This window comes from Dendrobates tinctorius, unplaced genomic scaffold, assembly GCF_039654945.1.
Source record: "Dendrobates tinctorius isolate UK_male_01 unplaced genomic scaffold, ASM3965494v1 ptg000081l, whole genome shotgun sequence".
NCBI classification, from domain to species: domain Eukaryota; kingdom Metazoa; phylum Chordata; class Amphibia; order Anura; family Dendrobatidae; genus Dendrobates; species Dendrobates tinctorius.
In genome coordinates this window covers 11,747,562-11,762,381 of record NW_027361749.1, presented here as the reverse complement: position 1 = coordinate 11,762,381, position 14,820 = coordinate 11,747,562, and the positions used below count along the sequence as shown (strand labels likewise).

General features: G+C 41.9%; 1 protein-coding gene across 17 annotated transcripts in view; it reads right to left on the bottom strand.

Annotated features, from left to right (window-relative positions):
- The window catches only part of DTNA (dystrobrevin alpha), a 377,884-nt gene that overhangs the window by 161,388 nt on the left and 201,676 nt on the right, over positions 1–14,820 (bottom strand). For all 17 annotated transcript variants that reach the window (XM_073583762.1, XM_073583761.1, XM_073583757.1 and 14 more), the window contains exon 2: positions 2,225–2,292. In XM_073583762.1, coding sequence (XP_073439863.1) covers positions 2,225–2,291 — 67 coding nt within the window. In that variant the 5' untranslated portion in view covers position 2,292. The remainder of the gene's footprint in view (positions 1–2,224; positions 2,293–14,820) is intronic.

Sequence of the window (14,820 nt, the reverse complement as noted above, 5' to 3'; positions counted from 1 at the left end):
GTCATAATAAAAAAAATCTACTGAAAACAAATGGGCCTGAAAATATATCATGTGTTCATTTTTCAAGGGCAGGTTTTAAAAGTGATCTGATTACTTGCTATGAGCAACACTAAGGCTTTTTCACCTAAAGGTTTTTATAGAATTGGCCCAATTATGTTTCCAAATTCTCAGTTATTTCTGCTATGAAAGCGAGTTTCGAAATTACAGCTTTATTTATTTTGTGCTCCAATATCCTTCTTTTTATTAGAAGAACAGAGAGAATCATTCCTATGGATTTTTTCTGATGAAAAATGCTACTAGTTCGTATTATGTTTCTAATGTTTTTGGCAGAATCACTTAAAAAAGTTGTTCAGGACGTAACAATTGATGACCTGTATGAGACTAGTGGTGATCCAACACTCGGCTCCCCACGGGTCACCTGAAATCCATTCTGGAGACAGAATATAGCAGCCCCGGTAAACTTCTTAGTGGCTGCTGCCCAATACTGTTGCTTGTCTACCACTGAGTTGTAGGAGATTAAGTACAGCCCTTGGCCATGGCCACAAAGCAATGTATGGGGCTGGTGTGTTCTGCCCCTTTATTACCTATATCCAACTGTTGCCAAAGTAGATTTTAGGTAGTCAGTGGGGGTGTTGGGTTTTGGACCACCACAAATCTTGTGTTATTGACCTTTTCTATGTATACGTCATCAAATGTTAATTCCCAGACAACCTGTTTAATCTGCCTTGCTTATGAGCAAAAACAAATATGAAAAAAATTGAAAAGGATCTCTTTAAGGCCACGTTCAGTATATTGTCAGTATTTTACATCTGTATTTGTAAGGCTAGTTTCACACTAGCATTCTTGGGTGCAGTCCAGGGCTGCCGCTAAGCCCTGCCCCCGGCCGCGCCCCCTCAGGTCAGTTCCTCCTCTGATCGCATGAGGCTGCATGCGATCAGCGTATCCTATATTTAGCGTTGGATACGCTGATCGTGCGCTGACCGCGCGCTGGTCTGATTTTGCTGGCGCTGCGCCCTTTTGGCACTGCGCCCAGAGCACAAAAATGCAACACAGCGTGTTTTTGTGCGCTGGGCACAGCGCCAGCAAAATCAGACCAGCGCACGATCAGCGTATCCAACGCTAAATATAGGATACGCTGATCGCATGCAGCCTCATGCGATCAGAGGAGGAACTGACCGGAGGGGGCGTGGCCAGGGGCGGGGCTTAGCGGCGGCCCTGCGCCCATGAACGCTAGTGGGAAACTAGCCTTAGCCAAAGGAGAAAAAGGAACCTGGACACTAGGGTAAACATAGCCTATTCCTATGAAGTGGAGGTGCTCTGGGCACCCTGAAGGGGCCCACATGGCCTGAAGCACCCTCAATCCTACAGTTTCACAGGCTAGCCCTGAGGTGCAGTACTGATTGACAGCCTCGAGACAGATCATGAAACTGTTGAAGGAACGGTGCTGGGAACCATTGAGCCATACCCATGTTACTTCAAGCACCTCATTTGTATGGGAACATGAAGATGGTTTACTCCAAACTTAAACTAAAGGTATGGCACCTCTTAGCGCAAAGTCTCTTACTAAGTCCTGTGCTTAATTTACTGTAATGCAGACTGCCGCTAATGAGTTTATACAGTTTTGGAGAACAAAAAATCCCAATGACAGTTGCCCTGATGGCACAGTAGATAACATAGCTAGTGCATTGGTCCATATTATATAGAAACCCAAAGCCTTCAAAACTGTGCTATTAGTCACTCATAGACATGCAACATTTAACTCACTCAAGAGTATTTTTCATGTTTGCCATTATCATTATTTGTGGATTTTGAAGCAATCTGTCTCCTGTGTGTAAGGATCCCCCCAAGTGACACACAGGAGACAGATACCCAGGTAATGTACCGGCATTAGACTATAGCTGCATGAAGCATTGTCTGCGCTGCTACTCCACGTAAAGGCGTTTCCATTACAGGAAACAACCGAGCGCAGCGCTTCTGTCTACACTGCTTTCATAGACTTCAAAAGTGCACAACTCATCCTCAGACTTTTTATTTCTGCAATCATGTAGCTAAGGTAATAAAGCAGAGCAAGGAACCAGGATCCCTTGTTCTAAAGATCACCAGGGATTCCAAAATTAGGACCCCCGACTATCTGAATAAATGATTTCGGCTGGAACAGTCCTTTAATTCAGTCAGTCTGTAACAAAGGACTATGATAATGTAAAAGCTAAAAGATGCTACTCACGCATTTCTGCAAACAACTGCCTTCTGTCGGCCATGTTATTCCCCCTTTTCCCACAGTCTTCAATCATTCTGTAAAGAAACAAAATCAAGATGAAGCACCAGGAGATGAGAAGCGAAACAAGGGGGGATATTTACTGCAAGACATTAAAAAAGATTCATTAGGCTCTTGAAAAGATTTGGTAACTCAGAATGCGAAAATACCGACATATTCCTTGTGCATGCTGCTAAATAAAGGCACTCATTACAAGAAATTGGGCGATTATCTAAGAATGTCACATTATTTATTAGCATTACAGTTTGCGAACGTCTTTACAACAAGACATTCAGAAATATACAAACGATACATTACATAATATATTTAACATCATTTATACAGTACACATTCAGCTGGAAATGTCCGATTCAAAGGCAGGTTTGGACTGGCCCACAGGAGAACAGGAGAATCCTCCGGTGGGCCGCTGTGCAGGAGTGGGCCACCACCCCCTTATATGAGAAGTACTTGGCACAATATGCTAGAATCACTATAAAAAGGCAAAGGCGGCATCTTATTCATTTACCTATCGAGCCAGCTCATTATAACATAAAATTGTAATTGAGGTTAATGTCACATTTGCATGTAGCTGAAAAGTGGGGCCCTGGAGTTGGTTACTGGTGGGATCTTGGCACTCCAGTCCGACATTGCTCAAAGAGGTCCCATGAGCTGGGGTCTAATTTTGTTGGCCGGGCTCTTGTTCTGGAGGGATCTTAAGAACTGCCATGGAGGGAACGCAGTGGTCTAAAATAAATATTTTTGGTTCTGCTGAGAGAATATATCTTTCACTACTATCCTGAAGAGCAGATTGCGTGCCAAATATTTGTAATGACTTTCGCTATGGTGTGGACAAGACACTCAGTGCAAGGACCGTACAAACAGCAACAAAGATCAGAGCTTCGGGCCTATTAGCGTGAGAAGGGTTAATGTCAACGAACCTGAATTTTTAGATTTTTTCTTTTATTTGGCTTTGATAAACTTGACAATTATAACACATCAATCTTTTGGTGTCAAACGTTTCTATTTGAATACCGTTCATTAAGTAAAATAACGAAGTAGCCACAAATGTTGGATGACACCGGATATAGAAAATGACGACTTCAAAAACCAACAGTGACAAAACCTCACAGTAACATACCTACATAACACTAAACTACCTACAAAATACACAGGAACTTGGTTTCTAACATAACACCAACAGATCGTAAAAATGTAGTTTGGCCCACTTGGGATTATGTTGTAGTCATTAACACAATCCCATTAAAAAACTGACGAACTTGTTCACCTGATCACTCTCCTGCACACCGCACCATGCACCTTATTGAGATGTTGATATCATCTAATATGGATTAAAGGAATTCAACAAGAAAGACCAGGTGAGTGCTCCATTTCTTGTCCTCTGGTCTGTGCAGAAACATTTTTTAACTAGGAAACTGTCTGCTATAGTACTATTCACTGGACCTCATGAAATGTCTATTCTTGGAGATCCCATTTATTACCCATCTGCTGTATACCACTCTATATAGGAGTTACTGGCTTTCTCTCTGAGCATTTGGTACGTGTCTTGGCGTCCACTGATTTATGAGCTATCCACTGGAAAAGTGATAAATGTTGGTCGGAATAACTCCTGTAGGTATTTTTAAACGGGAAAGTATTACAGTATTTTCATCTTTGATCTTCAATGTTAAATATACTGAACAGATAACAAAGATAGAAATGATGTGAAAAGTTACTACAAAACATTCTCATGGCAATTAAAGGTAGAAGATACAACTGTGAGCACAGTTGATTTCTAAAAAGAAGTGCCTAAATGTCTGAGAGAAGAATGGGATGTCCTACAAATTTGGGTTCATCTTCACAAAACAGGAGAAAATCCAACTCAACGAACTTCTTTCTTTATTCACCGAAAGTGTTCAGTGGAGGATAAGAGAGAATCAGGGACGTAAGTTACATGGTATGCAACATCAACGCGTTTCAGGTGACTGTGCACTCCGAATCATTTTTTTTTTTTTTTTTTTTTCATTTTATAGTCCATAACCATACACACAAAATTGTAGTTATAACACTATGAATTAAATACATCATGAATACAAAAGGTCCATATATACCTGACAGCAGAGTAGTTCCGGTCATTCTGAACTCAACATGCATCGTGATTTTGCATGACAGCGTTATAATCATCTCTCAATAGTAAGCGCTCAGAATTTGGTATGCTCGAGGTACTGTGCTTAGAAGTTATGAAATAAGGAAAAAATTCTTAAAGGACTCAGGTTGCATGCATTCTGATTTGCTGCAGTGGCTTACAGCTAATCCCAGCACTTGGCAAGTGTGTACTTATTAATATTACTCAAAGTGCATACAGCTATCGCACAAGATAAGTCTGAGCCTACAGAAAAATAAAAATGTTTTTAGAGGCTGCCAAACCTAATTAAACTTTCCTCATTGCAGTAAATCTGCCTTTTCCGCCAAAGCCTACGTCGATAATTCACGGACCACCTAAGTAGACGACACATGTACAAATTACACAATCCTTTTAATCTAAGATTTAGAAAACCAAACACTGGACAAGGAGATTTGGAGACAGGATTCGCTTTAAAGAGAACCTGTCGGTCTACTCATTCTGCCCAAACTACGGACAGCATGAATCGAAGCCTGGCTAAATGATAGCAGCCAGGTATAATATTTTATGAAATTCTTTGAGGTTTCAGAAAAAATATAGTCTGCTATTTTCTGGTGACAGATAGAGAGAATCAGCAGGGAAGATGAACAAGCCCCTTCTACGGCTGAAGTCATAAATCTAAATATATTTGAACGAATAGCGACCTAAGAAGAAAACATGGTGGCCAAAAGCTGGTGATTTCTGACAAAATATGGATTTATATGACTAAATGGTTAGTATGATGATACCAAGTTCTCACCTACAGTTGTGGCCAAAAGTATTGACACCCCTGCAATTCTGTCAGATAATACTCAGTTTCTTCCTGAAAATGATTGCAAACACAAATTCTTTGGAATTATTATCTTCATTTAATTTGTCTTAAATGAAAAAACACAAAAGAGAATGAAGCAAAAAGCAAAACATTGATCATTTCACACAAAACTCCAAAAATGGGCCAGACAAAAGTATTGGCACCCTCAGCCTAATACTTGGTTGCAAAACCTTTAGCCAAAATAACTGCGACCAACCGCTTCCGGTAACCATCAATGAGTTTCTTACAATGCTCTGCTGAATTTTAGACCATTCTTCTTTGGCAAACTGCTCCAGGTCCCTGATATTTGACGGGTGCCTTCCCCAAACTGCCATTTTTAGATCTCTCCACAGGTGCTCTATGGGATTCAGGTCTGGACTCATTGCTGGCCACCTTAGAAGTCTCCAGTGCTTTCTCTCAAACCATTTTCTAGTGCTTTTTGAAGAGTGTTTTGGGTCATTGTCCTGCTGGAAGACCTATTGACCTCTGAGGGAGACCCAGCTTTCTCACACTGGGCCCTACATTATGCGGCAAAATTTTTTGGTAGTCTTCAGACTTCATAAGCCATGCACACGGTCAAGCAGTCCAGTGCCAGAGGCAGCAAAGCAACCCCAAAACATCAGGGAACCTCTGCCATGTTTGACTGTAGGGACCGTGTTCTTTTCTTTGAATGCCTCTTTATTTCTCCTGTAAACTCTATGTTGATGTCTTTGCCCAAAAAGCTCTACTTTTGTCTCATCTGACCAGAGAACATTCTTACAAAACGTTTTAGTCTTTTTCAGGTAAGTTTTGGCAAACTCCAGCCTGGCTTTTTTATGTCTCGGGGTAAGTAGTGGGGTCTTCCTGGGTCTCCTACCATACAGTCCCTTTTCATTCAGACGCCGACGGATAGTACGGGTTGACACTGTTGTACCCTCGCACTTCAGGGCAGCTTGAACTTGTTTGGATTTTAGTCAAGGTTCCTTACCCAACATCCGCACAATCTTGCGTTGAAATCTCTTGTCAATTTTTCTTTTCCATCCACATCTAGGGAGGTTAGCCACAGTGCCATGGGCTTTAAACGTCTTGATGACACTGCGCACGGTAGACACAGGAACATTCAGGTCTTTGGAGATCGACTTGTAGCCTTGAGATTGCTCATGCTTCCTCACAATTTGGTTTCTCAAGTCCTCAGACAGTTCTTCGTTCTTCTTTCTTTTCTCCATGCTCAATGTGGTACACACAATGTCACAGGACAGAGGTTGAGTCAACTTTAATCCATGTCAACTGGCTGCAAGTGTGAGTTAGTTATTGCCAACACCTATTAGGTGCCACAGGTAAGTTACAGTTGCTGTTAATTACACAAATTAGAGAAGCATCACAGGATTTTTCGAACAGTGCCAATACTTTTGTCCACCCTCTTTTTTATGTTTGGTGTGGAATTATATCCAATTTGGCTTTAGGACAATTCTTTTTGTGTTTTTTCATTTAAGACAAATTAAATGAAGATAATAATACCAAAGAATTTGTTTTTGCAATCATTTTCAGGAAGAAACTGAGTATTATCTGACAGAATTGCAGGGGTGTCAATACTTTTGGCCACAACTGTATTTGTGGGATAGGTGATACCTTGCAGATCGCTGTGCTCCTACCGATTCCTAAAACTACAATGACATGGGAATCGAGTGACATTAAAGCATGTGTAACTCCTCTGAGAACTGTACTCGGCTCTTTCCAGCAGTCCCATACGCAATGTATGGGCTTGTGATGTGAATGATCAACTACCACTCCATTCAGCTCTCAAGATTGCTGGGGTTCCCAAAGGTTAGACCCCCAGAGATCAGCATGTTATGTATTACCCACATCTCTTCTTTGGTTCAGGCAGCTGCTCTCTTTTGCCCTTCTATTCAGACTGGCTGCAATATATGAACACTCGTCTATCACAGGCTTATCACAGATCGAGGTTACAGGGAGTAAATTTCCAGAAAGGCAAGTGCAAAATGTACAGATCATTAAAAAAAGAGCTACCAGAGGACTACAATACATGCATTACAGAGGTCCACTTCTTGGCAAACCCTTATTAACAGCGCCAAACCATTGCAAAAACGTACCAACCAGACCGGCATCGTTCCAATAACCCAACTGGACAAGCGCCATTCCTCCTATCTCAGTGCTGCTCCTCCTCGGGAGGTAACTGCACAGTTTTCCTATTTAAGCTGCATAATTTAGCTATTAATAAGGGATTGTTGAGTAGTGAACAAACCCTTCAAGGGGCTGAGTCTTAGTAAGCAGGGCTGTGGAGTAGGTAAACCAAGATTCTGAGTCCTTTGTAAATGGCCTGGCCAATAAATAGTAATAACCAATTTATTGTAGTAAAATCGCTGTATCACAGTTAATTACCCTATGAAGTCACTCACAAGTCTGATATAAGAGGTGATGGAGGGGGCTGACAACTACACCATGTTTTTGATAGTATTATGGACCACCAGCTCTTATCATATCCTCCTCACCGTGTTCAGTTCTGACTGAACAGGAGGCTCTCTCTCACTTCCGTTTGGTAAGTTATTCCAGACAGCATTTCCACTAAACAAATGTCAACTAAAATAACATTTTCATGGCTACTGCTGTACAAAATGCTGACTTCCAACTCACAAGAAGGGACCCTTGAATAGCTATGAATAATGCTCCGCTCATCCTCACGGTGCAGGAAACAAGGAGAAATGCTTAATTCATGCGAATCAAAAGTGTTTTTATGAATTATGTAAGCCTTTTGCAAGTCAATATGATTTTCACATCCTCTCAGAGATATCCATGCACATGTTGTGCTCCTACACAAGTCTATGTATAATGCAATCAGCAAGGAAGGATATACACAATGATCAAAGCCCAAAGCCCTTGTACTGGGAGGAATAGTGGTGGGAAAACAGCGGTCTTACTGAGGCCAACCACCATAAAGGGCAGTCAACTGGTCATCTGATAATGATGTCAGCATATCCAATCTTCTCAGGCATACAAGATCAGGTCACATTATTAACCAAACATCTACAAAACTGAAGGCAAGGAGGGTAAATATCACATACCACATTTTTTTTTTAAAGTCAATTCTTATTTTGTATGGTAGCCAAACCTGCTGGGTGTGAACAACTAGTGTTTTTCTTTAACCTTTAATGACACATTTAACCGGACAGATAGTTGGGCAGCAAAAGAGGTGAGGTGATCGGAGCTATCGAAGATCTCCAAGAGCTGCTACTGCGCATGCGGCGACATCTTGGCGGAGGGCATTTTTCTTCTTCTGCAGCAAGATGGTGCCGCTAGCGCCTGCTCAACAGCAGCTATCGGATCTCTATACAAACCATTATAATGGTGCTCTACACTGAACACCCAATCCAGGGGTCATGTCTTCAACTCCAAAGAAAAAATAAGTCTCAAATCTTCTCCCTGATAGAACCATTTACTTTCATAAGGGAAACAGTCTAGAGGATGAAGGTTTGAGCTCCACTTCTACAACTTTCCGCTGGTGGTGTTCTTTTTTTGTGGGACACAGAAGCATATTCAGCTATACACACAGTGCATCGGGATGCCACAAACGCACCCCCAGCCTTATGTGCACATGGCTTCAAAGATATATTTTTCGGCTCTGGCATACTGCAGTACTAAAAAAAACAAATACTTTTTAGGCTATGTTCATACGTTGCGTATTTTTCCGCAGGCAAAACCTGTTCTCTTTGCAGTAAAGGTGTTTACAGAAAGCAGGTATTGCTGCGTTTTTGCGGCTGTGTTTTTGTTGTCTCTTGTTCATGTTAATAAAACTTTAGCGGCCCCCCTAAAAAAAACCAAACATGATTTAACTTCCTTAGGTTTTTACAGCAAAAACTGATACCTGCCTTTTTGCTGCGTTTTTGCACTTAACTATTTTCTCCTACGGGTCAAAAAGCAATGCAAATACGCTGAAAGAAGTGACATGCTGCAGTTTGCAAAAACACAGCAGTTTTCCAAATCAGTTAGGAAAATAAACCAATGTGTGTGCATGAGATTTCTGAAATGTCAGACTTTACTGGTATTGTAATATTTAGAAATGCAGCAAAAATGCAACGTGTGAACAAAGCTTTATTATTTCTCTTGTGCAGCAGACATGTGCACAGCAATAGTGACAGCATTGCTTTAGCCATGGAGAGATCGCGCTGGACCTAGGAAGCTTAAGCATAAGTCTGTACTGTATATATCCTTCAACACACAAAACTTTAAGGGTATGTGCAGAGACGTTCAGGAAACAGCGGCGCTTTGGACACAGCACATGTCCGCTGCATCCAAAGCACTGCCAGCTATTGAACACAGGTGAATCCGCATGTGATCACTGAACCGTGTGGAATTACTGCGTCCAATACATTACACGGGTGACATTTATCTTGCAGAAAATCGCATCTACACAAGATAAATAAACATGCTCGGGTCTCGCATGTCCGTCGCTGTGGGCATCTGTGCATGCATAGTAGACATGGAATTTCTTGAAATCCCATCCACTATGCTGTAACATCTGGACGCTGCGGGTTGGACGCTGCACAAGTACGTAGTGTTCAACCTGTAGCATTTACTGATCTTGTGCATATACGCTAATAATAAAAAAATGTATTTACAGAAAACCCCTTTAAGGGTATATTTACACTGGTGGATGGTGTGCTGTTAGCTAAGTCTTTTGCTGCAAGATTTTCAGTCATTACAGGACATTATCTAATTTATATGGTTTAATTCCATCTATTGTATTTGTGTGCTTTACCCATAATACTTTTCTTTCTGCAACTCCTCCTATCTTTATCTCACTTCCTTCTTCTTGGTCAGTGCCATCTTGGACAACACATGCTTCAGGACTGGAGAAAGGATTCTCCTGTTACCTCTAACTTCGTGCTTCTAACCTGCAGTACTAACTTCTACCTCATCTTCATCCCTTCATCTTCCCTGATATCTCACCTCATCTCATCAAGGTACGGTGAATAAAACCAGTTGTATTCATCACTGCATCATCCTTCCGGACTAATAACGCGCAGATCATCAGGAATAGTAGCACAAGTTAGCGAGTAACGCTTTCTGCCAATGCTTTTACAGAGAACTGGGTTCACATCCCTCAGACACATCTCACCCATGTACATCAGTGGCAGAATAGATGGTGTCCGTAAATTAACCAATGATTGGCAGTCGTTTAATAGCACGTTTAGACAAGCCGCTTATACTTCCTATGCGCACGATTGGTAATAAGACTGTTCCACACATATAGATGGTCACTGTTCTCAGCAGCATTTCCTGTTTAAGCAGCCGAAAATAATGATTTTTACAATAATTTACCCAATGAGCGAGTATTCTGCTTGCTCACATGGTGATTGGTAGCTTAGCCGAACATTGGGAAACGTGTGCTTCTAGGAAGGTTCATTCCCAATAATTGACACCTTAACCAGTTTCCCATATTTCATTTGGGGTTCATTGTATGTAAACCAATGGCTCTGTCACAGTACAGAGATCTGTTCTCATAAAGTGATGTACTTTGTACAATTTAGCACACAGACTGAGCACATCATCTGCCTATCTGACGACATAAAACTACTAACCCCCTTTTTCCATATAGTGGTATTGAGGTTTCTACATTACCCAGAGCATATCTGTGCCAGTGGAGGAGACAGCTGCAAAGAGCTACTATACTGCCCTAGGCTGGCACACATATAAAACTTGTGATTTTAGTAGCGGAGAATTTCTGCAAAGAAATAAGCAAATAGGAATAAGAAAATGAAGTCACTGTCCCCAAATCAAAGTGGCGAACAGTTAGCAGAAATTCATGGCGATTTAATAGCTATTTTTTTATATTACTTTTGGAAAACATTTGCAAAATGCAGCAATCTGTAAGCATTCTGCAAGGCAAGAGACTGCCTGGGGCACAGTAATTAATGAACATATTCTAATAACAGCCATGAAATTAGAAAGCGTGAGTCATCATTTATTTGCTCATTCTCCCAACAGCTGAATAACATTGGCATTTATTACTGTAGAATTATTGTGTGTGCAACTGAGCAGCAGTGGGCAGATTGGCAGATGGATGGCATCTCAGATAATGTGGCCAAAATAAGATTTTCTCAGCAGCAACACATCAAATGCTGACTTGGGGAGCAAGGCATGAAAGATGTTAAAGGGATCCTGCCACCAGGTTTATCCCGGCGCTGATACACAGCATTCTAATATGCTGTAAATATGCCCCCAATTCTGCCTGCAAGACAAGAAAAAATGCTTTTAAAATACTCACCATTAGCATAGCTACCGGGGGGGGGGGGGAGAGGGGGAGGTCGCCCCGGTCCCCGCACTCTGAGGGGGCCCACCCGGAACTACACTACTGTAACTGTATCGGCATGCACATCACAGTTACATTCTGCGGCAGAGCAGGGAGAGAATCAATTTCCCTGCTCTGCCACCAGTGCAGTGACTAGCTCAGAAACACTTTTCTAATCATTGTGGACCTGCAGTGCCCACTACTCTGTAAGTGACCAGCCACAGCTAAACATGCAGCAGCTACACATGATTAGTCTGTACAATATAACAAATGTTCTGTCATGTGACCACTGTAAGGACTGCTCTGCACAGGACAATACAATGCAATGTACTAGCTGACCATAGAACGTTCCTTTGAAGGAGGAAGTTATTCCCTATCCAGTTGATGTTATCCTGGTTGCTGGGGTTATTAACATTGGCCCCACTAATCCCAATAACTGGGTTTTTTCCTGTGTGAACTGAGCGGTGGTCAATTATGTCCATTGAGGATATTCATTCTTATGGAAATACTGAAGCCCAGCTGAACACAGTGCTCTGCTATCTCCATCAGGACTGTGGAGTCGGAGTCATGGAGTCGGAGCCCATTTTGGCAGAGTCGGAGGTTTGGCTGACCGACTCCAAAGCCTTGATCTCCATCATTCTCATTAAGAATGAATGAAGCGCAAGAGCGCATGATCAACCATGGCTCCATTCACACAGGGCACTGAGCCCCAGTTCTCATGATTGGTGGGGGCCCCATCAGTCTGACCAACAGTGAGTGCCAAGTTATTTCTTATCCCATTCATAATTGATAGCTTCCAAAGTTGATACAACTCCTTTAACCAGAAAACAGAGAAATCACAACTGAACCAGAAACTAACCCAATTAACAAGTATTAACAAGGAGAAAACAAATCACAACCACAATTACTAAATAACCCTACTGTCACGATCCAATCTGGTCTTCAACCCCTCTATTTTAGGCACATTAATAAATGGACAATTCTAACTAATTAAAATGTATTATAGAAATGTGAACGCGCAGTACCAGGTCTCCAACCTATAAAATCAGACTAAGCTTCCATCTGGATGAGATTCAGTGTAACAATCCTGTAGTCAAACAGGCTAAGAATGCATGGATTATATGTGTAGGCCTCAAAAATCACATGGATTAGGTAATGTGGGAAAGTTGGTAATGAGAATTTGCAATATTTATGAATAAGGATAAACAGGAGCACATGACCATATCCTTCTGTGGATATAGAGACCTAAAGAGCCATGTGGTTTGTTGTTGAGGTTTAGAAGATTCAGCTAAAAAGCCTTAAAAATAACATTTCAGACGTGCCAGGCTTGACCGTCACAGGCGGCTGTGCAATTCCCCAAGGCATTTCGTACTGCAACCCTACGTTAGTATTAATTTGCAGAATCAGCACTGACCCAGGAGTTTGAGAAAGTCCACAAAAATTATACAGGTGGGAAGACGTCACCCCATGGGTATGAGCATACGTCTTTTTCATGTGGACAGATGGATGGTAAACAGAGGATTCTTTAGCAAATGCCAGCACAGTATTTTCCGGAAGCATCTTCTGTAAAGTTTTTTTTTCTTTTGCATGGTTGTTGTTTCTCAAGTGCTTTTCTGACTGACCGCATTTTTTTTCTTAGGTTTTATCTCTGTGTTTTTACAGTGTCTTTTTTTATTGGCGTTTTCTGGTTGTTTTTATTTATTAACGCAACTCTGATCAATAAAGAAGAAACCGTTAGAACATTTCAAACAAAAATTTGGGCAAAACACTAAGACACCAAAGCATCTTTTGAGACTTCCCTCTGACTTTTATTAAGTATAGAGCATCTTTCTAGAGGAAAAGGTCAGTTCTTTACTACTTGGCATCTTAGGAAGACCAAAGTGCTTCAAAGACACGTAAAAGACTGAACATATGCACAGCAAGTTGTTTTTATATGGAAATGTATGTGTTAATTATTTTGAGCGCTTATTTAGCTCTTTTTCAGATGGGTTTCAGAGCAGAATCTGCCTGAAAAAGATGTTGTGTGTACATACTCTAATAGTTCTCCGACTATCACAGGGATAAAAGGAATCCATAATGTCCAAACGCTACTTACTTGCAGATGTAGGGTAATATTGGAGGTAAGCACAAAGTTCACCAGCTCCTGTAGATTGGCTGTGAGGATCCTCCACACGGAAAGTATAAGCCCCTGCTTGACTAGAGGTCCAGACAAAGCAATTGAAGGTATCAAGCTGTGTAGATATAAAGCTTCACCAGTTTCATAGTACAGCTTAAATTGGTGACGTTTTGTATCCAAAGGCTGGATAAACCATGTTAAAAATATTCTCTAAAGAAACAATAAAGTTGTATTCTTCCTGCAGCTACTCACGTCCAGAAGCATTAGGGTTCATACTCGCTTGCGAGAGACTCGCACGATTCTCGTGTGAGTCTCTCGCATGAAAACCTGGCACTGCTGCCGGCACTCGGACCGGAGCGTGCAGCGGCATAGAAATGCATGTAGTCGCACGCTCCGGTCCGAGTTCCAGCAGCAGTGCCAGGTTTTCATGCGAGAGACTCGCACGAGAATCGTGCGAGTCTCTCACAAGTAAGTATGAGCCCTTACAGTCAATATTCACTACACAATGAGCACAGCTATAATTACTCCCTGGCAATCTGATTGACAGCAAGCTGTGCAGTGTGTAGAGCAGACTGACAAAGTGGCAAGAAGAGATTACAGAGCAGTCACAGTATAGTCAGCAATGACTGTAATCACTCCCTGCACCACCCGTCATGATTCCTCCCCTCAGGGGGTTATGGGCACAGTGAGCGATAGCTCAGTCACCCAATCAGGGGTGTGCTGATCTGTCAGTGTGTTGAATGACAACTCAGTCGTGTAATCTGGTACAGGGGCGTGCTGAGCTGTCGGTACTTTGACTGACAGCTCAGCCGTCCAATCAGAGACTGGGAGGTGCTCCCTGTTTCTAATGAATTCCTTGCTATTTAGCTCAGCTCAGATCTCTGCATTTGCTCTGTGGTGCTATTTGCCTGGTTTTGCTCATTGCTCTATTGCTGCCTGACTTTGGACCTAGTTTGGACTATCTGCTTGCTTTACTCCTTTGCTCTGATCCGATACTATGAATTCATACCGTGACCTGACTTTGCCTTTATCTTTCCCTTTTGCTTATTACGTGCTCTCTTGGTGTCTGACCCTAGAACATTTGACTATCTTGCCTCGCGGCTTGTCCATCAACGGTGACAGGCATTACACCATTCCTATGACTGGAAGTAAGCGGCTGCAGGGAGGATATAAGTTCATTTCCGCCCTGTAACCT